General features: G+C 43.7%; 2 protein-coding genes across 2 annotated transcripts in view; both read right to left on the bottom strand.

Annotated features, from left to right (window-relative positions):
• Positions 1 to 27,750, bottom strand: part of ddx4 (DEAD (Asp-Glu-Ala-Asp) box polypeptide 4) — a 74,371-nt gene that overhangs the window by 37,581 nt on the left and 9,040 nt on the right. The gene's annotated exons all lie outside the window — the stretch shown is intronic.
• LOC142882833 (sodium/potassium-transporting ATPase subunit beta-233-like) lies at positions 9,175 to 16,347 on the bottom strand. The gene is made up of 6 exons (XM_076017521.1): positions 16,153 to 16,347; positions 13,657 to 13,785; positions 12,040 to 12,195; positions 11,724 to 11,908; positions 10,956 to 11,039; positions 9,175 to 10,821 (listed from the first exon to the last, which is right to left on the bottom strand). The coding sequence occupies exons 1-6, from the start codon at positions 16,244 to 16,246 to the stop codon at positions 10,564 to 10,566; spliced, it is 906 nt and encodes a 301-aa protein (XP_075873636.1). The 5' UTR covers positions 16,247 to 16,347; the 3' UTR covers positions 9,175 to 10,563.

Raw genomic sequence — 27,750 nt, 5'->3', positions numbered from 1 at the left:
AATAGAGCGAGTACAAATATATGCAGAATTGTCTCCGACTCAGCAGGAAGTGGAATGTTTTGATTTTGGCACTCCTGTGATTCCATATTATGTGACCGAGGCATTGGCACCGAGGAAGGAACAGCCTGACTGGGCCACAATTACAAATTAAAATACAAATTACCAGAGATAAAACACAAAGAAGCACACAACAAAACACGCAACAATAAAAATACAGTAAGATGCATTAAACAACAGGACTGTATGTAAAGTCAGTGCAATTTCTCAAACAATATATCAGTAAACCAGGAAGTGTTTCGCTATTATGGGGTGGAGAGTTGTGTTTTGATTCTTGACAAACGAAAGCCAAAGTCCCACATCTCCCGTCCTGGTCCTACTTTGTGCTTTCTTAGGTTTCGATTCCACCTTAAAAAAACAAATCCGCTATTTGACCACTAGATGGCTGTGTTTATCCAAACACTGTTCAACATATAAAATTCAGCGAATCGTTGTATCTTGATTGAGGTAGATTTTTGACTAAATTAGACAGTACAAATTGACATGTGAGGTGTCATTGGAAAGCCTGAGAGCTCTATTATCACAGTCAGCTGAGACATTTCACGGGAAATTATTTTTGGCCCTTTGGGGGGGACTTCAAAGTAGGAAACTTTGTCATTCATTATCATTATTTTATTTCTCATCTTTGACAAGGATTATTTCAAAACTTGTACAGTAAAAGTTGACAGGTGTAAGGTGACTTTTCTTATAACGTATAAGATTCAATGTGTATACAACTTGAATTCTACCAGAAATAACGTGAATTTTGGGAGGGATTTTTTAGAATCTTGCTTTGTGTAAATGAAACTTTCCAATGTTTTAATAGCATAAGGTTGATTGCAAAATACAAACATTTATTGTGACATGTACAACTAATAATATAGTTTGGTGCGACAGTGACTGTATGTCTTTATTTTTGGAATTGTATTTTTTTTTATTTTTTTTTATTTTTTACAAAGTCTCTCCATAATTTAGATAAAATAGAGCGAGTACAAATATATGCAGAATTGTCTCCGACTCAGCAGGAAGTGGAATGTTTTGATTTTGGCACTCCTGTGATTCCATATTATGTGACCGAGGCATTGGCACCGAGGAAGGAACAGCCTGACTGGGCCACAATTACAAATTAAAATACAAATTACCAGAGATAAAACACAAAGAAGCACACAACAAAACACGCAACAATAAAAATACAGTAAGATGCATTAAACAACAGGACTGTATGTAAAGTCAGTGCAATTTCTCAAACAATATATCAGTAAACCAGGAAGTGTTTCGCTATTATGGGGTGGAGAGTTGTGTTTTGATTCTTGACAAACGAAAGCCAAAGTCCCACATCTCCCGTCCTGGTCCTACTTTGTGCTTTCTTAGGTTTCGATTCCACCTTAAAAAAACAAATCCGCTATTTGACCACTAGATGGCTGTGTTTATCCAAACACTGTTCAACATATAAAATTCAGCGAATCGTTGTATCTTGATTGAGGTAGATTTTTGACTAAATTAGACAGTACAAATTGACATGTGAGGTGTCATTGGAAAGCCTGAGAGCTCTATTATCACAGTCAGCTGAGACATTTCACGGGAAATTATTTTTGGCCCTTTGGGGGGGACTTCAAAGTAGGAAACTTTGTCATTCATTATCATTATTTTATTTCTCATCTTTGACAAGGATTATTTCAAAACTTGTACAGTAAAAGTTGACAGGTGTAAGGTGACTTTTCTTATAACGTATAAGATTCAATGTGTATACAACTTGAATTCTACCAGAAATAACGTGAATTTTGGGAGGGATTTTTTAGAATCTTGCTTTGTGTAAATGAAACTTTCCAATGTTTTAATAGCATAAGGTTGATTGCAAAATACAAACATTTATTGTGACATGTACAACTAATAATATAGTTTGGTGCGACAGTGACTGTATGTCTTTATTTTTGGAATTGTATTTTTTTTTATTTTTTTTTATTTTTTACAAAGTCTCTCCATAATTTAGATAAAATAGAGCGAGTACAAATATATGCAGAATTGTCTCCGACTCAGCAGGAAGTGGAATGTTTTGATTTTGGCACTCCTGTGATTCCATATTATGTGACCGAGGCATTGGCACCGAGGAAGGAACAGCCTGACTGGGCCACAATTACAAATTAAAATACAAATTACCAGAGATAAAACACAAAGAAGCACACAACAAAACACGCAACAATAAAAATACAGTAAGATGCATTAAACAACAGGACTGTATGTAAAGTCAGTGCAATTTCTCAAACAATATATCAGTAAACCAGGAAGTGTTTCGCTATTATGGGGTGGAGAGTTGTGTTTTGATTCTTGACAAACGAAAGCCAAAGTCCCACATCTCCCGTCCTGGTCCTACTTTGTGCTTTCTTAGGTTTCGATTCCACCTTAAAAAAACAAATCCGCTATTTGACCACTAGATGGCTGTGTTTATCCAAACACTGTTCAACATATAAAATTCAGCGAATCGTTGTATCTTGATTGAGGTAGATTTTTGACTAAATTAGACAGTACAAATTGACATGTGAGGTGTCATTGGAAAGCCTGAGAGCTCTATTATCACAGTCAGCTGAGACATTTCACGGGAAATTATTTTTGGCCCTTTGGGGGGGACTTCAAAGTAGGAAACTTTGTCATTCATTATCATTATTTTATTTCTCATCTTTGACAAGGATTATTTCAAAACTTGTACAGTAAAAGTTGACAGGTGTAAGGTGACTTTTCTTATAACGTATAAGATTCAATGTGTATACAACTTGAATTCTACCAGAAATAACGTGAATTTTGGGAGGGATTTTTTAGAATCTTGCTTTGTGTAAATGAAACTTTCCAATGTTTTAATAGCATAAGGTTGATTGCAAAATACAAACATTTATTGTGTCATGTACAACTAATAATATAGTTTGGTGCGACAGTGACTGTATGTCTTTATTTTTGGAATTGTATTTTTTTTTATTTTTTTTTATTTTTTACAAAGTCTCTCCATAATTTAGATAAAATAGAGCGAGTACAAATATATGCAGAATTGTCTCCGACTCAGCAGGAAGTGGAATGTTTTGATTTTGGCACTCCTGTGATTCCATATTATGTGACCGAGGCATTGGCACCGAGGAAGGAACAGCCTGACTGGGCCACAATTACAAATTAAAATACAAATTACCAGAGATAAAACACAAAGAAGCACACAACAAAACATGCAACAATAAAAATACAGTAAGATGCATTAAACAACAGGACTGTATGTAAAGTCAGTGCAATTTCTCAAACAATATATCAGTAAACCAGGAAGTGTTTCGCTATTATGGGGTGGAGAGTTGTGTTTTGATTCTTGACAAACGAAAGCCAAAGTCCCACATCTCCCGTCCTGGTCCTACTTTGTGCTTTCTTAGGTTTCGATTCCACCTTAAAAAAACAAATCCGCTATTTGACCACTAGATGGCTGTGTTTATCCAAACACTGTTCAACATATAAAATTCAGCGAATCGTTGTATCTTGATTGAGGTAGATTTTTGACTAAATTAGACAGTACAAATTGACATGTGAGGTGTCATTGGAAAGCCTGAGAGCTCTATTATCACAGTCAGCTGAGACATTTCACGGGAAATTATTTTTGGCCCTTTGGGGGGGACTTCAAAGTAGGAAACTTTGTCATTCATTATCATTATTTTATTTCTCATCTTTGACAAGGATTATTTCAAAACTTGTACAGTAAAAGTTGACAGGTGTAAGGTGACTTTTCTTATAACGTATAAGATTCAATGTGTATACAACTTGAATTCTACCAGAAATAACGTGAATTTTGGGAGGGATTTTTTAGAATCTTGCTTTGTGTAAATGAAACTTTCCAATGTTTTAATAGCATAAGGTTGATTGCAAAATACAAACATTTATTGTGACATGTACAACTAATAATATAGTTTGGTGCGACAGTGACTGTATGTCTTTATTTTTGGAATTGTATTTTTTTTTATTTTTTTTTATTTTTTACAAAGTCTCTCCATAATTTAGATAAAATAGAGCGAGTACAAATATATGCAGAATTGTCTCCGACTCAGCAGGAAGTGGAATGTTTTGATTTTGGCACTCCTGTGATTCCATATTATGTGACCGAGGCATTGGCACCGAGGAAGGAACAGCCTGACTGGGCCACAATTACAAATTAAAATACAAATTACCAGAGATAAAACACAAAGAAGCACACAACAAAACACGCAACAATAAAAATACAGTAAGATGCATTAAACAACAGGACTGTATGTAAAGTCAGTGCAATTTCTCAAACAATATATCAGTAAACCAGGAAGTGTTTCGCTATTATGGGGTGGAGAGTTGTGTTTTGATTCTTGACAAACGAAAGCCAAAGTCCCACATCTCCCGTCCTGGTCCTACTTTGTGCTTTCTTAGGTTTCGATTCCACCTTAAAAAAACAAATCCGCTATTTGACCACTAGATGGCTGTGTTTATCCAAACACTGTTCAACATATAAAATTCAGCGAATCGTTGTATCTTGATTGAGGTAGATTTTTGACTAAATTAGACAGTACAAATTGACATGTGAGGTGTCATTGGAAAGCCTGAGAGCTCTATTATCACAGTCAGCTGAGACATTTCACGTTTCACATTTTTGGCCCTTTGAGGGGACTTCAAAGTAGGAAACTTTGTCATTCACATTATTTTATTTCTCATCTTTGACAAGGATTATTTCAAAATTTATACAGTAAAATTTGACACGTGAGATGTCATTGGAAAGCCTGAGAGCGCTACTATCACAATCAGCTGAGACACTTGAAAAATGGAAAATATCATAATGTCAATGACAAAGTTTCCTACTTTGAAGTCCCCCCAAAGGGCCAAAAATGATTTCCCATGAAATGTCTCAGCTGATTGTGATAATAGAGCTCTCAGGCTTTCCAATGATACCAGAAAACTTTTGGCTGTAAATTTACATTAAATTACTGGTTGTCATTTGCATTATGTTTTACAGTAATTTTACTGTAAATGTTTCACAGTAAATAAACTACAACTGTGTCCTGTAATTTCACAGCTTTCATGAAATTGCTGCGATAGCAGCATTGCTGTTATTTACTGTACTAAACTGTAGAAAATTACAGTTGTGCTTGCACTTTTTCTGTGAACGTAATGCAACTCAGTAGCCAGAAACTTACGGTAAATTTACACTTTGAATGAAAGATACATCATGAGATGCTTACTGGGACACATCATCAGTTCCTTTCAACATCATACGTCCTCCCTCAGGTGACCCAGCCTAGGGTTGATCATTCCCTGGCTTGTGTCCCAGTAGCGATGGCCCACAGATCGCTCCTCCTGATCCACAGCCACCTGGAGGCTCTCCCTGCCGCCTCCATGGAGGACTTGATGGCTTTCCGTTTCTCAGCCCCGGTGATGCTAAGTTGTGTGAACACCTTGCACAATGAGCGGCCAGCAAAGCCCCTGCACCCCACCTCAATGGGCTTGCACCGTGCCTTCCACCCTCCTCGTTGGCATTGCTCAACCAGCTCCTGGTACTTTGACCGCTTCCGCTCGTTTGCCTCCTTTATGTGATCCTCCCAGGGAACTGTCAGTTCTAACATAAGCACCTGCCTTGAAGAGATGGACGATAGCACGATGTCTGGCCTAAGGGAAGTTGTTGTGGTCTGGTCCGGAAACTTGAGCTGCTTGCCAAGGTCAACCCGGAGATCCCAGTCCACCGCTGAACCTTGCCATGTGCCTTCTCGTAGCAAGGTTGAGGGAACGCTCCCAGCCCAGCTTGACCCGGGCTGGCAACCAGAGCACGGTGGCTCTGGTTGCCACGGTGCCCACCAGAGCCCTGTGTCTCAGCCGAGACTCAGCTACCTCCAAACCATCTTGGGCCCTCCACTTCCTACCAGTTCTCACACCAGTTTATTGGTCTTTCCATACAGGGCTGCACTGCATAGGCTACGTGGGAAGCCCATCCATCTACGGAGGTATCCGCTGATCTTCCTCTCCAGAGTCTCTACTGTCGACAAGGGCACCTCGTACACCAACAGAGGCCAGAGTACTCGGGGTAAGACGCCATGCTGGTAAATCCACGCCTTAAACTTGCTGGGTAAGCCAGACTTGTCTGCGAAACCTGTCAGCCACTTTTCCCTTCTTCAACACCATCGCCCTGGATTTAGCTGGTTTGAAGCTCATTCTTGCCCAGGATATGAACTTTTCCAGGCCCTGAAGTATCCATCTCCCACCCGGCACAGATGTCGTGGTGACGGTGAGATCGTCCATAAAGGCTCTGATGGGTGGCTGCCGAATGCCAGATCTGGACAGAGGACCTCTGCACTCCCTTTCAGCTGCCTTGACTACCATATTCATGCTTGTGGGGTATGGAGCCGAAGGCATTGGCCAGGTCAAGCCAAAGCACGACGAGATCTCCCTTGCCCTCCCACGCCTCCCTGATCAGCTGAGTGACTACTCCGGTGTGTTCTAGGCATCCTGACACACCGGGGATGCCACCTTTCTGGACAGAGGTGTCGATGTAGGCATTCTTAAGGAGAAAGTCTGTCAACCTTCTGGAAAGGATGCTGAAGAAAATCTTCCCCTCAACGCTAAGAAGCGAAATGGTTCTGAATTGCTCCAGCTTGGTGGACTTCTCTTCCTTGGGTATCCAGACACCCTCCACTGGTCCGCCACAGCTCCTCGGCGCCAAATCACACGCAGGATCTTCCAATAATACCGTTTGAAATCCTGGTAACATTCAACAGTTCTTACTGACCTGTTCTTAACAGACCGCTGTTGAAGGCTGTCTTATTTTTTTTTATTTTCATGATTTATTTATTTTTCTTGCTGCCTTTTTTCTGTTATTTTCGCTCTCCTTTGTTCTTTATGGACAATACTTGAAATATGTCATGTTTGTATCATGTGTTTTCTGTTGTCTCCTAGTTCAGCTAATGCAGTTTCCTCGCATTCAGTTTTGCGAGGTACACGCAGAGATTTCCGGTTGATTCTCCGAAATAAAAGTCAGTTTTGCACGGGAAGTAATTTAACCGTAACTGAACTATTTAAAAACCATTTCAAAATAAAAATATTTAACAAAAATGAAACGAATAATTACAATTATTTTTGATTAAATAATAAAAATGTAAAGAATTCATGACAAATGTGTCAAATAAAGTGGATTTTCATTGATAAAATGTGTCTCGCATTTTTGTCAATAATTTGCTTCTTCTTCAAGTCAACAGTCTCAACACCCCCAACCCCCACCTCCGAGCCAATGTCACGTGTCACATGATAAAAATGACCTCGTCACAGTTCACAGTTGTCGTGGTAAGATGTGTATGTGTGTATACTCTCACACTACTCTGAGATGATCTCATCAGACCATGAAAAAAGACCACAATTTCCAAAAAATGTGGTGCACATTTCCCATGAACAAGTTAAATTACTGCATACAAAATTAAATAAGAACTTACATAGCAAAGAGCAGGCAGCCCTAAAAGTAATTGATGAAAACTTTTGTTTTAAATAAACTCGCACCAACAGCAGAACTGAAGGGGGTTCAGGTTGCCTGCACAAGCTAATGTTTGCTATTCACATTATCAACTACACAAGAACCAGCTGAGCAAAAATGACGTGAACTTGACGTTTGCTTTCTCCATCTGGTCAGATGACTGTTTGACTACTTAAACATCGACTACAACATGGAGATAAAAGTAGAAGTGGGTGTGGCTGCAGCCCATAAAAACCTCTCTATTGCTGAGCAGAGCTCCAACATCCTGGTGACATTACTTTTGTGTTGACTATATCATTGTTAAAAACAATATTTTGCATTGATTACCAGAGGAAAACACAGAAGATGGCCTTTGTAAACAAGGACAGTGTAAATTCAGCAGAAGAGTAACTAAAACAATCAAGATAACATTTTCAATCTGCCACTGAACAAAGCCTCAGCCTGCGAGTCGTGGCGGCTAACAGGTTTTCTACAGGGCTCATGCTAAATGAGACGAGAGCAGCGGTGGGCAAACTATGGCCCGGGGGCCATATGCGGCCTGTTAAGCTTTTTAATCCGCCCAGCTGAACTTGAAGAAATTATATTAATAGCCAGTAAGTCATAAAATAATTGTATTTCATCCATTGTTTCAGTGTTTTAAGAATCATTCCAATAAAGAGCTAAATACCGTGGCGCTTTGTTGCAACGCTTCTGTTCATTTTCAATAGACATTAAAGCAACATGTTTTCTACATATCCCATGGTATATTTCTTTCCTCTTACGAGGTGGGTCACCACCAAAATTCCATCCATCTGCTCCTGCTCTTGCCCCTCAGTCACATTTCAGAACCCATCGTGGCCAGAGTCTGTATTTTCTAGCTGCTTTTTACCTCAATCCAGTTTGTAGCGCTGCGTTCCTGTTGGAATTGCAAGATTTGCCGGAGGCTTCAGGCCAATTGTGACATCTTTCATAACAACCCGTATTTTGGCATTTAAAAAAAAAAAAGTCACATTCCCTTTGTAATCTATAAGACATCAAAATAAAGTTATAATAATAATAATGAAAACCTAATTTGCTATTGTGTTCTTGAAAAGTGTGGAATTTCCTAAGGGTACAATTTACACACTACTTCGGTCACACTCAAAATAAAAAAACAATTGCGCGCCCATCCATCCATCCATCCATACATACATGTATACACACAAACACATACACACACGCACACATATACATAAATATGTATAAATACACACATGTATATGTACATACATGTATGGATACACACACCCGCACACACACAGCTTGAATTGACCATTTAAAGAGTCTGAGGAATGTAAAAGAAACCCCCCCCCCATGTAGAAACAGGGAGAGAAAGCTGAGGCCCCGGTTCACCTTGGAGTTGAACCCACATCACTTCCTTACTTCTTGCCGTGAGGTGAGATACACAGTGTAAAAGAAGAAGAGCAAGGAGGAAATAAAAAAACAAGAAGGATCCAATAGGTTTATGTGGTTTTTTTCTTTATTGGTTTCCATCTTTGACTGGATGACAAGTTGTTCAGGGGATCAAATATTCGGCCGTGTTGAAAATCGAATGTTGCACATCAACATGAGATCCTACGGAATATCAAAGCCAACATCATGAGTCATGGAAAGCCACTCAGCTCTACGAGAACTTGTATCTTATTTATTTTCTTGTATGTTTGAACGGCACATCATTAGGGGAAACTAACCAATCGCCTGTTCGTTTCTTTTATTTATTTATTTATTTTACGTCTAACTAACTACATTCATGAATTAAGATCGCAAAGGCAAGATGTTTATTTTAGCACTTAACACGGTGAGATACTAAAAACCCCCAAGTACTTGCGTTGCCTCTGGTCGACTCTCCTTAACTCATCACTTTGGTATTGCATTGATACATTTTCATACTCTGCAAAGACACTGCATAAATATAAAACTCTTTCACCAGGTTTAATGGTTAAGACATTCAGAGGTACACTACAGTGCTGCGATGAAACCAGCAAGCAAGAGCGAGGGAGAGGGAGAAGGTTAAAAAAAAAAGAAAGGAGAAAAAAAAAATGAAACGGTGTGAGCACCGACGGCGCTCCTGGCACGGCGGGTGTCCGGGGGCGCGCACCTGCGCCACATTTCAAAGACAGAAATCAGCAATGCCATCATAAAACCCATTCTCCACGATAAAGAGGCGATTTGACAAAATGAAAAGCGAAAGCAAAAGGGGGAAAAAAAAATAATAAGGCAAAGTATAAAGAGTCACCCGCGATCACAGGTTAAAAAGACAACAAAACAAAAATGTTCCCTGGAGTGCAGACTTTTCCTTACACGGAACGGAAGAGTGGATCGTATAATCGTTTCGGCAGCCGGAATGCAAGTGTGTGCGATCCTGTGTCCGATGCATGTGCACCGCACACGGAGCATGGCGGGGAAAAAAAAAAAGAAAGAAAGAAAAATCAGGGTTGGCGGAAGACTTAAGAGGAGCAATATGGCTTTGGAAGGACCGGATACTTGTGAGTTATTGCACACATCAAAATGAATAAAATAAGATAAAATAAAAACACATCAACGCAAACCCCGCAATGGCGGTGATGCGTGGAGGGTACAAAAAAAAAAAAAAAAAAAACTCAGCTTGCTACGCGGCAGGTGTGGGAGATTGACGCTTACGCTCAATGGGCGGCGCCCCGTGACTTAAGGGGAAGAAGTCTTGTTTTGCGGCGGGAATAAATATTTCAAAAATCGGGCCTATCGCTACGGTTCCTCTAAATTACGCTCTAACACTAAGACAAGAAGGATGGAAGCTAAAGATGAAAGCAGAGAGAGAGAGAGAGGGAGATTACATGTCGGTCCCCTATCAGTTTCTTTTTTATACGTTTTTTTTTAAGACTAATTGTGATTGACTTAATCGCTACAACCTAAAAGCCCCCCCTTTTTGCTTTAAAATCGCCTCGATGTTAATCGGACGGATGTTATTGAGTCGGGCGGGGGCTGGGGTGGGGTCGGAAACGGGAAAGGCGCTTCAGTGTCCTGGCGGCAGCTCATCAAGAGTTGATCAGGATCTTGAGGTCGAAGCGTCCCTGGTAGCGGTCCTTGTCGCTGTAGTGGATGTTCTCGCCGAACACCCGGCACTCGATGCGCAGCTCGGTGTCCCTGGTCAGGTTGACGAACTGCAGCGCCACCAGGGGCTGCTTGTAGTGCGGGTGCAGCAGCTTGCCGTAGTAGGGGTAGTACTGCAGTGGGAAGCCGCCGCCGATGCCGTAGTACTTGATCTCGCCGATTTTGCCGGCATCCTCTTCTTTCTGGAAGGGCACGGCAACGTTGGTTGGGTTGCACCAAAAAAAAAAAAAAAAAAGGGGGAAGGGGCTAGCAGCTGGCTGCTACTTACTTACTGCTGCGGTCGGAGGGGGAAAAGGAAAACACAGGATGTGCATACCTTGTTGGTGCAGTAGATCGGGATGACGTTGGGCTGCACCTTTGGCTGGGCCTCCTCTGGAATGCTTGTGTTCGATGAAGGAGGCTGAGCAAGAAGACATATTTACTGCTACTTGGATCGTATAGAAACCGACACCGATAGCAGTATTGGGTATCGATACCGACACCGATAGCAGTATTGGGTATCGGTACCGATAGCAGTATTGGGTATCGGTACCAATACCAATACCAGTATCAGTATTGGGAATCGTACCGATACTGAGGTTGAGTACTCTACTCTTACTCCTAAAACATGTGCCGACGCCATGACACCATACCAATTGTATATGTATGTATGTGAGAGTGTTTGGGTAAATTCGTGTTTGTATTTCACTAAAACTTGTTCTTTAACATCATGTTTGTTAAACGCAACATAAAAGTGCTGCTTCATTCAGGTGAAGCGTTGTTTACCCACTGGCACCTTCACTGTGGCCACATTCTGCTCAGTATTCAGCCAATGGCTGGGTATGGGTTTCGGGTATGGATTTTCTGCGGACGGTGCAACAGTTTGACTATGAGGAAATATAACTTCCAAGTCCAAAGTTCACAGACTATTAAGTTGCACTAAAAAGTGAAAAACCCAAGTCAACCCCAAGTTGGTCCAAAAATGGCACTGTGGTTAAATTTTGCTTCAAATAAAAAAAAAAAACTTAAGACTGCAATCATGAGTAGACAGAGGGCAATTTTTTTTTCTACCAACTGAGATGGATGAAAGAAAACCCTCCATTACCCTTGGGCGGAAGTTGACAATCCTGTTGAGCTTCACAATCAGGCAGGGTTTGCCTTCCTTGAAACCAAACTCTGCATCCTCAAGGCCTGAGCAAGGTCCCAGCCAGGACCTGGAGAATCGGCAGGCCCTCCTAGTGCCCATGTCGCTCTCCAAGTCCCCGCGGTTCTTGTACTCTGACGGCTCCTCTGAAGGAGGAAAGGGTTCATTGTGACATACCGGGCACACAAAAAAACATTGGGGCCCCATCTTTTGACGCTTCGTGCTCGCTGCCAACCATTTGTCTTGGGAGTTAAAGGAGCTTCCGCGCAAAGCCTACCTCCACAGTCCTCGAAGGTCATCTGGTCCGCCTGGTGTACGTCGTCATACTTGTCCAGGAACTCCTTCATGGCAGTGGTGTAGGGCAGGATCGTTGACAAGTCTTTGGAATTGAAGGTAATTTCAGATTTCTCTGATCGTGGAGTGTGCGTGAGACCTGGATGGGAGAACACAAGGGTTCCTTGTCATTCAAACCAAGACGGATGCTGCCTTCAGTTCCCTCCTTTGCAGCCTTTATAGCAAGAGGTCTCTCTGTTTGGCCTTCAAAGACCCCACACACCTTCCAGATTGTGTTGTTCTTGTGCTCCCAAGACATCCCTTTGCATTTAGGTTGATCCATTGCAAGTAAATTCTCACCTGTCACAAGTTGCTGACTTTGCTGGTTCATTTTTTCCCATAATTCTGAGCTCTCACTATTTTTTTTTTTATATATTATTTTTATTGCACAAAGTACTACTACTGAGCTCTCACTATTAACGAGCAACAAATAGGTGCGATGTGTCCACCATTGTTCACGCACAGCTTTAGATGTGCTGGCGGAGCTGCTAGTCCAAGGGCCCAGGAAGTGAAGGTGCAAAGCAAAGCAGCTAGCAAACTAGCCAGCAAACAATTTTGCAGTTTTGAACATTTTTCTGATTCATGTTGTCAAAATGATTTGAAATGAATTTGAAGCCATTATGTCTCACTTAACAAGGGGAAACGACAACAAGGGAATTTATGGATGTAGCTAGAAAAATTATCATTTAAAAAAAAGAAAAACTACTTGCTTCTTGTTAATCTTAAAGGGATAGTTCAACATTTTGGCAAATTCACCTCTTGCCATAATCCCTAGAGTCAAACAAGTGCGTACATTCCCGTTTATTATCAGTGCCTGTTTTGACATCTTAAGCAAAAATAGAGGCAAATGGTACAGGTCCCTCTCCCCCGGAGCTCACCGAATACGCAATTCAACAACTCCAAAACGCTCTCATGGACAAGTTGTTCACCGCTGTTACGATAACATCAATAGGGCAAATTTGCTAAAATGTTGAAAACTTCAAACAGCTCACTCCAGACCCAGTTTGAAAACAACTGATTTGAAGAAACCCGTTTTGCGTAGATGATAAATCTGTGGCATGTAAATACAAAACATGGGACGGCTCTTTTTACGTCATAAGCCTCAAAGTGTGAAGGCAGGCTTGACACTTACACGCCGTCATGAAATTTTTTTTTAACGTTCGCATGATTTTACACAAGGTGCAATTGACTGGCCAAATCCATTGTAAAATTTATGCACTAAATTCAGTGCATACTTTAGTAGATAGTAGATTATCCAGTACTCAATTTGACTGCAGCTCAACCCAAAATCTAATTTTTTTTCTCAAAGGTTCATCCACACAATACACAAAAATTAATTTGCAGCCTTTATTTTGGTCCAGCTTTGCCCGGACCAGATTTTCACCCATTTGTTATCACAACAAACAACCTTGTCGAGAGAGCAAAGTGGTCTGTGGTGACAAGACAGGCGTCACCCACCGAGCAGGCTTAGACTAAGAGCCGGTTCTTTCTCTGCATTGTCCAATGACCTTCGGGCCTGGATACGGCTGCGGCACAGGAAGTAGCCAGTAGCGCTGCTTACCAGGGGGCGCCACTCGGTCCTGCCAGGTGGGCTTGTAGTTGCTCAGCGTGAGCATCATAGCCTGGATGGTTCCGATGAAAATCCCGGCCAGGCATCCATAGAAGATGATGTAAAACAAAATGATTTTGACTGCAGGAGAGAACAGAAAAAATATTTATATAAAAAAAAAAAAAAAAAATCAGAGGTGAACTAACTACAAGGTACGAAGCAATGACACGTTTCATTCTGATCAACGGGAAAAATATTAGTCTTAGTCTTTCAGCAATTATTTTTTGTTCCGACAAACAATAAAAGAAGCAATTGACACAGCCAGAGTGTCCGAAAGAAGCCGTTGACATCAAAGTGAAAACAAACGCACAACATTAAAAAGACATTGACGCATTGCCCTCAACCTTTGCTCGGGCCACCGCTGGCAAGAATATAAAGTTGGAGATTGGCCACAGGTAGTTAAACTGTGACGAGGGAATTTTACAGTAGGCAATAAATGAGGTTTGAGAGAGAAAAAAACTTCCAGCCGATCCCAGGAAGCTCGCCTTCTACGATGGCTGCAAGGTTTCGTCAAACGGCAGCAAACCGAAAGCCACTAGAATGAAATCTGAAATCAAACAAACAAGCAAACTAACTGTCGAAGCCTCAATTTGCATTGGGCCTGAGGTCACGTAGGTGAAATCTAGGGAGACGGTTTCAACAAACAGCCGTAAGAATTGCCAGAATGGAGATTTCTCACCCGTGACCTCAGACTACGGCTACGAAAAGCATCGTGACAAAATTGTGCCTCTCGCTGCTTTAACAAGGGACGCCGGGAAAAATCGGGCGTTTCAAGGATTCCAGCAGCAACGCGAAAAAAAAAAAATAATAACACCGACTGTGTGGTTGTCCTCCCATCGACCACAACGGGCTCTCTCTCAATCCCCCACGAACCCTTTTATCAGGCTGCTTAAATTACGAGGACGCACGGCCGATCTGTCGCCCATGCTGAAGTCAGGCAAAACCACAATGCAGGCATTCACTGGAACAACAGAGTCGCTCATTGTGCGGAAATACAGGAAACTCAGTGCCGCAATTGCTTGGGGAACCTTAGCTCGCGTGTTCTGGACATGGTGGTTTGGAATTACGAGGCAGGTCTCCAAACGTACATGGTTCAGGTTCACCTTGTACGGTCACTGTCTTTTTTTTTTTTGCAGGGGGGTGGGGGTGGGTGGGTCGGCGGGGGGGAGGGTGTTGGTAGTTTTTGAAAAGGTCAAAGCAGAAATCAAATCATGCTCAGAGGACACATGAACTTCAGAGTCGTCCCGCATCGTGAGTTGCGCAACTTGGTAGAAGCATCGTCCCCCAAAAAACCCAATAACAAATCTGCAACGTCATCATGTTTTATTTTTTTTTTTTAGCAGAGTAGAAATAAAAGTTGTTCTCTCTGCAACACGTCCCCTAGTTTTCATCACAACGGTGCGGTGCGCACGGCACGGTTTCCCAATCGCATCAGCAGTATTCCTTTTTTAAAGCCATGACCTTAAAAAGGGGGGAGGACAGACAAACAGTCGCATCATTTGTTTCTGCCGCCTCAGCCGCTGCTCAGACGACATGTCACCGAAAAACAATATCACCATCATCATCATCATCATTATTATTATTATTATTATTATTGCCACCCTCTCGGCCAGGTGTTAGGTGTCTAGACTGCTGCTGCTAGAGAAGCAAGTGACATTGAGAGGAGGCGCAGAGGGCATGCGCAGTGGCGCCGCCAGCCGCTGCTCGGGAAGACACAGGGTGCAGAAGTAGGAAAGGTCGAACGCGTTAATCAGTGGCGTTCGCTCGTGAGATTACGCTGACATCTGATCAGAGGGTCGGAACCCGACACTGATCGATAGTCTCCTCGCGCTCCGTTTTTCTGCGCGCGGGCCGCTTTATCACCTTGACTCACCTTGGACCGTGATGCATTTTTAACCCTTCGGACAACCCGCAAATTCCCTCATTCCTGCTCGGCATAAACCGCAAGTTTTATTTTTTCAACCGGCACGAGGAGGGGGGAGACGAAGACGACTTCACGTTCGCGTCCACGCGCCCCCCCCCCCCCCCCCCCTCGCGCCTATCGAACAACACAACTGGCGACGCGTCTCGTTTTCTTCCCCTCACACTTTTGTCAACATTTACGCGTCGAGTTCGACGTGTCGCACCTGTCCTTGTCTAGTTAGTTTGTTTTATTTCGAAGGGGCAAAAAAAAATTTTTTTTTAAATCAAAGCCCCTCAAAACTACCCAGCGGTTGCCGTAGCGCGTGAGGGGACGGCTCGTGGCTGGATGCAGCAAAGTCAAATCAAACAGGTGGCAAAGGTGCACGAGGCGCACACCACCACCACCTCCTCCTCCTCCGCAGCCGCACGCGCTCCCTAGATCCCCGCCAACTACTCACGCGCCCCCTCAATTATTAACCGTCCCCCCCTCCCACAAATAAAAAAAAGGGGGGGGGGGGAATGAGAAAAAGAGCGCCAGGTACTCACACCAGCTGCTGCCGGTTCGACCGAGCAGCTCCCCCTTCTCCGAATTCCACAGGAACTGCTTCCATCCACCGTCGCTGTCTTTATTCGCAGGCATTTTGAATCGCGCCCCTCTCCTTTTCTTCTTCTTCTTCTTCTTTTTTTTCCCTCCCTCCGTCCGGTCAAGCTAACACCCCACAAGTCCCGACGACCCGCCGCAGGAAAGAAAGGCACCCACAGAGCGGAACCCCGGCCGTTCGGGCTCCTCGATATAAACCTTCGCCCTCCGTCCCGCTCCGCCCCAAAAAGTCTCAATAGGTTACCTAGTGGTTGGGCGGAGATGTGACGGCCAATTACCGTGGGCCGTGGTGCCGTGCGTAGCTCTGACGTGTGGGACGACAGGACGACATACCTATGGACGCGGCCGTATGGCTTTTTTACACACAACTTTGATACGTCTTGGAGCAGGCAGTAGTAAGTCATCCCGCACTCACTTAAGAGGAGGTTGGGGAGGTTGGGGGGGGGGTTGATGATGAAAAGTGCACCTGCCGCAAGCCTCGGATATATATGTGAAATTAGAGCATCCCAAGCATGAAACAAGCTGCTCTGTGGATCCCATTTTTTTTTTTTTTTTTGTCCTCTGAGGATGTACAGCTTCATGCCTCCTCCGCACGCAGCAGTTAAGAGAGTTATAGGAAGATGACAGAAAGCGATTCAGAAACCAAAACACGAGCGGGGGAACCTGTTTCAGCTGGATCCGTCCATTGATGCTTGACACACACACACACACACACACACACACACACACACACACACACACACACACACACACACATAGAGAGACACACACATGGAAGCAAGCAAAAAAAAAAAAAAAAAGGCACCACAGCTCTCGTGTGGTTAATATTTATCCAGCTCTGGGCCCCCAGAATCGTTTCAACTCTCCAATTCCCTTCCAATAAACCCACCACACCTCCTCCCCTGTTTGCAGCGAGTGTCCCCTGCCTGAAATGTTCCAAGTCATGCATCATGCATGCATGTACGGTAACAGGCAGTCTCCCAAGTTGTGCCCGAGTCCAAGTCCACTCCGGGGGTGAAAGACAGACAGAAAGAGGAACTTTTGAGTGCGTCCTCTTATCTTGTCAGCACACAAATGTGTGTAAAATGTGTCGTGCGACGCGGTTGGTTACTCAAGCCGCAATCCAAGTTCTTATTTAGTGGCCGGCGAACTGAGCTGAGCACTTGTAATTCAGTGTGACTGACCGTGTTTGACTCAGTGCATTGCCACTGTTTGAGTGCCAGATTATTACAGTGTGCGAAGCCTGCAATTCTGCTGTAAAACACTCATTAGAGCGCAGACAATGCAATCATTTTATCCCCCCTCAACAGGGTGGAATGTACGTAGCCGGGCCCGTCTTGCTTTTTTTTCCTCAAATCTCAGTGGGTGTCCCGAGTTTGTTGTGCTTGGCATCGCGTCAACACGTGAATAAAACTTGCAATGTACCCCCGTGTGCGTCAACAAAACCTTCAGTGTTGAAAGAAGTCGTGCGGTTTCCTAGTCGTACCTTAAAACAAAAACAAAACAGCCAAGGTACCTGGCAGAAAAGTGCACTGTCAGGCTTATTTTTTAAACGTATCACAGCAGCGACGACGTCCAACGATGGCTTACGCACGTTCACCATTTAGCTTCGCATTCTTGTTGATCTGTGCGAGAGAGCGTGAGTTCATGCATGCACGGATGCATGGATGCGTGAGCAAAATAAAAAAAAGCCCAGCAGCGCACTGACGGCCGAGTTCCTTGAGCTGCGTGCGTTTGTTTGAACGTAAACACACGTGTTAAATGCGATTCCTGGGGATAATAGATGCAGGTGGGGGGGGGGGGGGGGTTGAGTTTGACCTTGAGCCGGGCACAGCAATGGCAGAGGAGTCAAAAGGGCCTTTTGTCGGGTTTTAACTCGATTGAATGAAGTTCACTTAATTGAGTTTGCTTGTTCGTGCTGCCAGATTGTCAATAAAATAAAGAAATAAACACGGGAAGCAAGCAATGGCTAAAACAAATCAACAAAAAACACAGCTGAATTAATACTAAACCGTTGAAGATGAAAAAAAAAATAATCCAAAAAAAGTGCAATGATGAGAAACAGAGAATGAATCGATCGAGTCGATAGAGAACCAGAAAAGATCTGGGAGGCCTGTAAATTGCACATATGTTAATGATAAAGCATTTATTTAACTTAGTGGCAGTTTGAGCAACTTACATGGCATATGTCTTATTTTGTTCCTCATTATAAAGCCAATTTAGTTTCCTTTGACTGAAATTTTTCATGAGTTTCAGCTCCGATATTACTTTGAAGTGGCAATCTACCACATCGTCATAGAAAAGTGACGTCATGTAAACCAATGATGACGTGATGATGTGTGTGATGTTTTCAGAGCAGCCAGCTTCCCTTTTTTTCAGAAGACAGAATTCAAATGCCTTGAAGGCGTAATTATGAGCATGATAACGACTGCTTGGAAAACTGAAACAAAACAAAACAAAAACCTGAACCTAAAATCCTCTCTGAACCCACCGTTAAAATTAAATCCTTTCGGCTTGAGTGAACCACTTCATTTGTATTTAGAAACTTCTGGTTCGAAATCATGAAAATAATTACCAAAACTGAATCTTTTCACGGCGCATTCCGAACAATGAAACAAGTTACTGGGAAATAATGTGCACAGCAGTGATGTTCAGCAGAGTCTCGCGAAGAGAGGGAACCACACAAAGCCTGCAATTTTGTTAATGATACAGTCGGGTGTCCGAGGCTCACTGCACCTCGGCCGGCTATTGTCAACTTGTGTGTACAACAAACACGCAGAGTAGAAGAGAGAATGAGGAGGGAGTGGCCCCAAGGTGAAAGTGAGTCCCAACAACATTTACTCCACATCGCCCGCCCCTCAACATTTGCAATTGGGCTCTGCCATTTGCAGTATTTGTCAAAAGCACTGGGTACATGACACACATATCATCAGAAACACTCGTAAGTGTACCAGCAGCAGTTGTGAATGCAGTAATTTGACCAAGGGCACCTCTTCACTGTGAGCCGTTAACTCATTTTTATCCCCTGTTGTTGTCACTGTCGTGAAGTGCATTTGCAAAGATGCTTCACTGTCAAGGTTCATCCAACTTTCGGACCTACAAGTCCAACTTCAGCGTGGCATTTCAGATGGCAAAAAAATAGACTCCCAAATCATAGTGGAATGCAGCGTCATCATTTTTGGGAGATGAGGGGTCTAGTTCATTGGTCGCGAGAGAGCTTGGGGACTGGGGATAACAGACTTGGTGTAGAGTGAGGACCTCCCAAAAATAAATCGAGGAGGGGTTGTGAATAAGAGGGGTCTGGACTGCAATCAGCACCTTGATTAGCCTTCATGTGTATGCTAATGTGTCTCACAGCGACAATGCACACCCGCTGATACTGCAACAGATAAAAGCAGCGAGCGAGTCCTTTAGCCGGCTAGCTGGTGTCCTCTGGGAAGGGTGGCACAGCAGGGGAACATCCGACGAGGCGCAGAACGTGTGAGGATCACAATAGCAATTTAATTCATATGGTTGGACGTGTTCGTGTAGACGTGAGGGCAATGAGAGCCACACCAAAGCTGTGCTTCAGGTGTCAAGGAGGTTAATTGCTTATTAATTTAAGAGCTACGGGGTTATAGTATATCTCCCGTACGTGCAAATTTCAGTTACACAGGAAGAAAGGTACTTCAGGGGAAAAAGAAAAAAAAATTGAATGTCAAGACTTGATCAGGCTCATTCTATGGACATGCTGTACGACCTTGGACATATCTTTCACTACACATCGCGTACCGCGCAAAGTGTTTGTAGGCAAAACACCGAGCGGAACGCCGCGTTACGCTTTGTTTACGGATGTCGATGCTGCCTGGCATTTTCAAACGCGTGGACGGGGCTGCAGGTGACAGGGCTTGATTGAAGGTAGATGCCTTCTTTGTGGCCAACATTTAAAGAAAAAGGACGACGCTATGACGAAATTCCAACAACCAAACTGCCCAAAATCCAACCATGCTAGTCCAGTTCGGCCACATTAAAAACCTTCTTTTCCCAGTTGTGTGCAAGTACGCAGTAAGCAGGTACAAGTTTTAAACAAATCAAGGGTGGGCGATGGGTTCCATCGATGAGAACAATGTTAATAATTATTTCATGTCTTGAAATGACTCAAGATCAACTTTGAATCATGTTTCTTTTATTTTCTAGAGGTTTCTAGATGCCTTGTCGTTTGCACCACCAGGGAACACCACAGAGCCCACCGCCCCCAGGGTCAATAATTGACAGGGATCATTATGGAAAGTTTAAATCCTCTGTTCTTTAAAGCACTGGTTAATGTGTAAGAGTGGAATAAACCGTGGTTATGTCTTAACCTGGCACACAAGGGTCCAGCACCTCTGAATTCACCCATAAAAAGGGAGATTTTTTTTTTTATTATAGATCTTTAAAGTGACATTGTGACGGCTCTTTCAGGTTTCCTCCTGAGGATCACAAATTTGGCCCCAGATTGATTCTCATTCCACATGGGAAGAAAAATCCAATCACAATTTTTCCATTCAGGATCTGGGATTCTCTCAAGTTGTACCTGGAAAAAGGAAAGAATTCCTACAGTCCACTTCCAAGACTCCTGTCGTCTCCAATTATGGCTAAGGCTACTTTGCCTCCCACTTATCTAAAATCACAGATCAGCTCCTTGTTGATGCTTGACCATAGTCACTGACATACAACTGAGGTGCAGGCGCGTTAATAACGGTGCTGTCATTGGCAATCATAGGCCCATCGCTCTGATGCAGTTCGCCCAGGAGTCCCTATTGTGGAATTGGCTTAACTGCGGCGGTTTCATTGTTTGCTCTCCTGCCTCTACTGATGCGTCAAGCGGGCAAACAGAGCCGCGTCTCTATTTTTGAACTTGTTTTGAATCATGCGCACCGAAATTTGTCGAACGTCGGCATTCCACAGACTTGCTGCCAACGTTACCGTGCGAGCTATTTGCAGAAGGCAATTTTCTCTTCAACCGGTCTGCCTGGCTAAAACGGTTTGGTTAATGTTTGTCCCTCCGTGGCTCGCAGTGTTCTGTCACCCCATCCTACCTTGACGGCAGGTTATGATGTCACTAGAAGGTGTGAAGGGAGGAACCCGATACGGGCTGCTTGTATTTCGTCGGCTCCCTTTCCTGACATAAGACGACACGATTGAAAAGGAATTAAAAGGCTCAAGTTAAGGAGGCAGGAAAACGCGTAGAAAGGTGAAAAAGTTTGCTGGGTTTGGTCAAAAGACAAAAAAACACCTTTATTTATTTATTTTTTTTGGCTTAGCTTTTTGCTCTATTTAGTAGATCCTAAACTGGCAAGAGGTAACTAGAATGGTTCTGCCCCACACTTAAAGGTGGCAGCAAATATGAACAGCTGTGGCTGTTGACAGTGTAACAAACACCCGTCTTATTAAATTTTCATTGTTGTCCCGTCTTATCTGCACCGTCCCTGAGCAACATTTTCAGTGGCAGGCACACATCCTGACTAGCCACTCCTGACGCGGTGGCGAAATATATGTTCTTGCGAAACTTTTTCCCTAGTTACAAATTAATCCACCAGTGCAAAGTTTAGTGCTCATTCCTTCCAATAATTCATGTGATGGTTAATATTTGATTGAAGACAGAATAAGATGACGGCTCTTTGAACCAGGAGTGATTTACTGCCTCTTGGTCATTGAATCCCATTTCTATAGACTGGGGGACACTGTTGTTGGTTTATTTCCTTCAGGTAACAGCACTATTATTGCAGTTTTGGTCAGTCGCGTGACTTTTGCTTGGGTTGGGGTTTGTTTGGGGTTCTTTGGACTCAAAGAGTATCCAGAAAAAAATCTTGATTTCATGAAGTTGCTTCATAGTCGTTGTCAATGGTCTTCAGCAATCTATAATTTGTCAGGGAGCACTTTGGCAGAGAAGCAAAAACAAACTAATACTTAATGTTTTGCAGCAGAAAACAATTTTAGCGGAAGCTGCTACTTGTTGCTACTTGTTGCTCGATGTTGTGATAGACAGATGGATAGTTTTGTGAAAAATGTATCACTTTGATAAACGATCCCAAACAATAAACACTTTTTTTTCCAAACTTGTTGAACTGTGGAGTCACGCGGACGTGAGTTTTTCTTCTAATTTGTAGGAAAAGTAAAATTCTCCAGTGTTCCAGTGTTACGGACCCCATGTTGACATGTGACAATTGAAATAATACGCCCCTTTTATACGCTGCACATACACTTAAAATCAATTTGCTCGTCAGCTGACACTCACGCACCCCTCCACGCCTCACAGAGGCGACGGTGAGGCCACTTGGCCAGTGAGACTTGATGAAGATGACGGCGAAAGTCAAAAGCTGTCGGACAACGGAAAGTCGGCACAAAATGGATGACAATTTCTTTGTCGGACGAGATTTTTATTCCTTGTGGCGGACAAAATAATTTCCTTTAAATATTTCCACTGACCTGTGAATGCCACGGTTACAGGAGGTTTTCAGTCATGTAAAGCGAGGATAGCTCGGCAGAATCGTATTTGTCTCAGGTTGTGATGTCCCCTGAGGTAGATTCTATTTTTCAAGGAATTCATGGCTAAATTGCTTTTTTGCCTTTTTTTTTTTCTACAGCAAGAGGAAAAAAAAGGATTTGAAATTATGGTAAGAAATAAAAACAAACCATGGTACCACCAGAGTACGCTGGTACATCCATGTCTGCCCCTCTGTAAACAATGTGGCATCTGAACCCAGGACTCTTGCACGTTAGTCAGAGAGAACGCGAGAATGTAGGCAATGTGGTTTTGCAAGCTAATTTTTTCAGTAATTTTCTTTAAAAAAAAGAAAAAAGAAAAGAAAAGAAAAGCAGAGCAACATTTAGTGGTAATGCAAATTGCAAAACCTCCCAACGCGGAAGAGCAAAAAGATACAACTCTGTTTCAGCGACTGTTTGCATTACGCCAACATTGCCCATTTTGTGAATTGCTGCCTAACTCAAGGCATTAGTTACACAAATTATCCTTTAACTCAAATCACCGGGGCAGTTAAAACTCTGAAGGGTCAAAGAGGCACTGAGTCAATTCTTTCTCTCAAACATAGGAAAAGGCGAGGACAGAAATGAGTACAAAAGCATAAAACATTTCTTTCCTGCCTACTCCCAATGGCACAGAAAACAAACAAAAGAAACAACAGAGACTGTGAGGTCAAAGAAGCCCAAAGGCAAAACTATTAATTTGAGTGGAGTGTCTCATCTTAAATACGTTTCACAATCTTGAGTCTGTAGTGGTGTCTGACCTTAAATGAGCAACTGGTGAAAGCTGGAGAAAGCATTTGGCGAAATAAGGACAATGGGGACACTGTCATGCTAGCTCCAAGCTACATGCTACTGTATGTTGCCCTTGTTGCCCTTGAGGCACAAGGTGAAAGGACCACAACATGTGCTGTCATGGGTGATCCGATCAGCAGCCATATAAAACTCACAACCATTAACAGAGCCGGCGCATTGATAAGGAAATGTGAGCCGTTAATCAGCAGTTAAGTGTTGATTAACCATTACTTTGGTCCTCCGCTTTCAAGTTGTGTGCGACAAAGGCAAATTCAAATGTTTCATTCTGTGATCAAAATCTTTGGGGAGTGATCTCTTCCACTTGGCGAACTCTTTCCCCAGTTTTAAAGCAATCAGGCACAGAGCAAGTATTGTAAATTCTGCACACCCGGTGAGGTTTGATGTGGTCTTCACGTCATCAAGAGGTTTAGCCGAAACCCAATCAGATTCATGGAAACCTGCGCTTTCAAACAAGGAACCACTGCAGAAAAAGGGCGCCTCAAAAAATGTTGCTAGCTGCAGTGAAAGGTTAAATAAAGACGTTTGTGTTGCAGTAATCGGTACAACACATAGTGAGCTAACAGTCGTTCAGGTTAATATTATTAGGAAACAACTTGGGGGTGTATTTCAGCTGGACATATAGTCGATGATCATCTGCAGTTTAACTGAAACACAGATTTGAGCTTCTAGTTAAATTGGATTCTAATGTAGCACGTCACACTTTTTCTCCTCTTTGACGCGGCTATTATTACTTGTTTGCAATCGAGCTGCATGGCCGGCGTTCACGCAATTTGTTGCTGAGTGCAACGCCAAAATTTGGGGGGTAAGAAGTTTGGACCTGTAACTGAACCCTTTCCTATCATGTAGTGCATTCCAATTGAGAACACAGACGCTGGTAACGACTCAAGTATCAGAAACACATTGGACTGCTGGCCTACATCAGACGCAAGGCTGCGGCTCAACAAAGACCAGATTGTGTGCAACAGGAAGTGAGGCGCAGAGACAACACAATGGAGACGCCAAGCAGCTCACAGATATATCTCTGTCGTTATGGCATGCCGCACATACATCAACCAAAGGGGTGAAGCCAAGTTCGGTCCATTCCCACTGTGATGAGAATTGCAAAAACTAAATTATAATGAAAATATGAAACGAAAATAATTAACAGCAACTCTCATTTTAACCAGAGTGCGACAAAATTAGCCAGTCTTTCCTCTACTCTTCTTGATGGGAATCGTGACCTGTGATTGGGTTTTTTGGCTTCAATTCTACATTCTACGTGATGATTTATATGTATCATCATAGATAAACGTTATGCGTAGTAATTATGCGACAAGTTGTGCTCTGAAATCGCAGCCTGTGGGGGGTGCCACAAAGTGGTGCTATGGTTAGCACAGTGGTTGGCTCACGGCGACGAGGTCGTGGGTTAGGTTCCCGGGACGTGGAGCCGCTCTCGATACACGAGCGTTGGGCTAATTAGGCTAATTATCCGCTTCAAATTAAACACAATGATACACCCTCCTGGGTATCTTATAACAAGTCGATATCGGACTTTCAATATGGTAGCGGGCGGGTTTTTTTTCCCAGTGGCCACTTGAGGTACTGCAGCCCAAAATCCCATGCTGCCCAAAACGAGCATTATTGCCATAGACGCCATACATAAATAAACGTCTTAAAAAAATGGATGTATTTTTTAGTCGTAGACTTTTAATCTTTGCCGTTGTCTCGGCTCGCGCTGATTGGCTGGTACGTTTGGATGTGCGTCATGGGGGTTAGAGAGGCGTGACGGGAAGTGACACGGCTACGCCTTCTCTTCCCTTCTATAGGCCAAAGTAAACAGGAAGTTGTATTTTTTTGCCGCATGCGCCAGGTGAGCAACTCAGCTAAAATGACCTCTCCAGGTCTAATAAGACATTTTAAAGGAGGGGTGTGTGTGAGGGGGAGGTGTGTGTCTGTGTGTGTGTGTGTGTGTGTGTGTGGACGGGGGGGGGTGCCTGGAAGATACTGCTATCAAACATCCACGCTTAATATGTTGTGTATTGGAGAGTGGAGGGGACTGATGTTTAGTCATTAGTCATTAAAAATTGCTAGCGTAGCATATCTAAGGTTTCTCTCTACCTCTTTGTTTTCATGGCTTCTTTATTTGCCTGTTCTTCTACTCTCGCTTTTCTTTTCTTTTCTTTTCTTACTTTGATGATTGTGTATTGCCATTGTGCTGTATTGTAATATGACTGTCTTATTACTGTTGCTCTTTACTCTTGTTGTTGACCTCATTTGAAAGGTTCTGTGCCAATAACAACTGGCAGGGGGGGGCCACCAATGTAAACCAGCCCCTGGCTGAAATTGGGTACAATCACATCCCTGCAAAATGGGGTGCTGTACGCTGTACACTGTCCTCTTGAGAAATAAATAATTCATTCATTCATTCATTTTCCATACCCGCTTAGTCCCGAGCTCAGGGTCACGGGGGTCTGCTGGAGCCCCTCCCAGCTGTCATAGGGTGAAGGCAGGGTGACACCCTGGACAAGTCGCCAGTTCATCGCAGGGCCACATCGAGACAGACAACCATTCACACACACATGCACACCTACGGACAATTTAGAGCGTTCAATTGACCTCACATGCATGTTTTTGGAGTGTGGGAGGAAGCCGGAGAACCCGGAGAGAACCCACGCAGACACGGGGAGAACATGCAAACTCCACACAGAAAGGTCCCAGGTCCGGGCCCCGGAAGCGAACCCACGACCTTCTTGCTGTGAGGCTACAGCGCTAACCACTGCGCCACCGTGTCGGCCAGAAATAAATAAATTTAAATAAATTTACAACGTTGATGTTGTGGAAAGACTGCTGCAAAACGGTTTCGGTGCCTTTCATCTGACCTTGCCCACGCCTTGTGTTGCGTTGCCCTGGCCGGTTCAGGAAAAAGAAAAAAAATAATAACCTGGTCCTGACTTTGGGAGAGGCGGCTAATGTGTGTTACAAGCGGTTGTGCTCCTTGCTGACTCATGATAAGTGGGAACTTTGCTCAGGGGTCTCCTGCCTCGCCCGCCCCGCCATCAGATCAGATCAGACCAGGAGAGGAGAGGAGTCACCTTGTCCGTGTGGAAGCTCGCTACCACTTCCTGCCTCTCTACCCCTCCTCCTCCTCCCTTCTACTACTGCTACTGCTACTACTACTACTACTACTACTACTACTACTACGACTGCTACTACTTCCCCTGCGTCTAGCACGTGGCCACATCCCCCTTCTTTGCCATCCAGGCTCCGACGCCATTGGGGCTGAGGCCACAGTGACCTCTGGAGTCTAATCGGTCACATTCCCACAACTTCTCCAGATTCCAGTGAGCGAGTCCTCCCCCGCCGCCATTCAACCCCCCCCCGCCCCCACCCCTCACACACCCCCTCCCACAGCAGCAGTCCCCGCCTCTCTCACCACGTAGATCACCTGAGCGGTGAACCAGGAAATGAGGACTGCGGCAGGAAGAAGTGCGGCATCCGTCCTTCCGCTGGCTCAACCTTCAACTTTAGACCGTCTGCACTCCGCACGTACTGTGAAACGGGGGGAGGCAGGTAACATGAGAAGAGTCGGGATTCAATAAATAAATAAATAACTAAATAAAATTAAATAAAAAAATCCTATTTTGCGGTGAAACGTGACCAGAGGAGGAGGAGGAGCAGCTTCCCCTGTATCGCACTGACTGCTTACGCAGTGAGTCTCGATCTGCACTGTCATTGGAACCGGTGGAGGACACATCCTGCAGAGGCGGCCGTGCATGCTCGCGCACGCACACACACACACACACACACACACACACACACAAGAGCAAATTCTGCAGCCTCGCTTGAAGACTTTACCCTTTAAGTGAAAAGCTACCATCAAGCCGCAACCATGGACACACATTGGGGGGAAAAAAGCACCACAATGTGACTCCTGGAAAGAAAAAAAAAGAAAAAGGTCTGCACTACAGTGTGAGTAGTGCACACACAGACGCACACAAACACACGCATCTTTTCGCCAGCATGACGTGTTATTACTGGCAACAAAACATTTTCATGCACAAGGTGGAACACTGGGAGCGGGTGGTGGTGGTGGTGGTGGTGGGTGTGGGTGTGGGTGGGTGTTAAGAAAAGGGAGGGGGCTGCATATCGGATTGCGGTGGGAGCCGCGTCCTCCAGATGTCACCGGTGACGGAAAACTACTGTCACGACCAACGCCTCCTGTCCACGGCAGAGCGGATTAAATTATT

This window comes from Nelusetta ayraudi, unplaced genomic scaffold (genome assembly GCF_046127955.1).
Source record: "Nelusetta ayraudi isolate G7.1 ecotype Tasmania unplaced genomic scaffold, CSIRO-AGI_Nayr_v1 ptg000006l, whole genome shotgun sequence".
Taxonomy (NCBI): Eukaryota; Metazoa; Chordata; class Actinopteri; order Tetraodontiformes; family Monacanthidae; genus Nelusetta; species Nelusetta ayraudi.
Note: the sequence above shows the minus strand (reverse complement) of the source record. Positions and strands in the feature narration are given on the sequence as shown.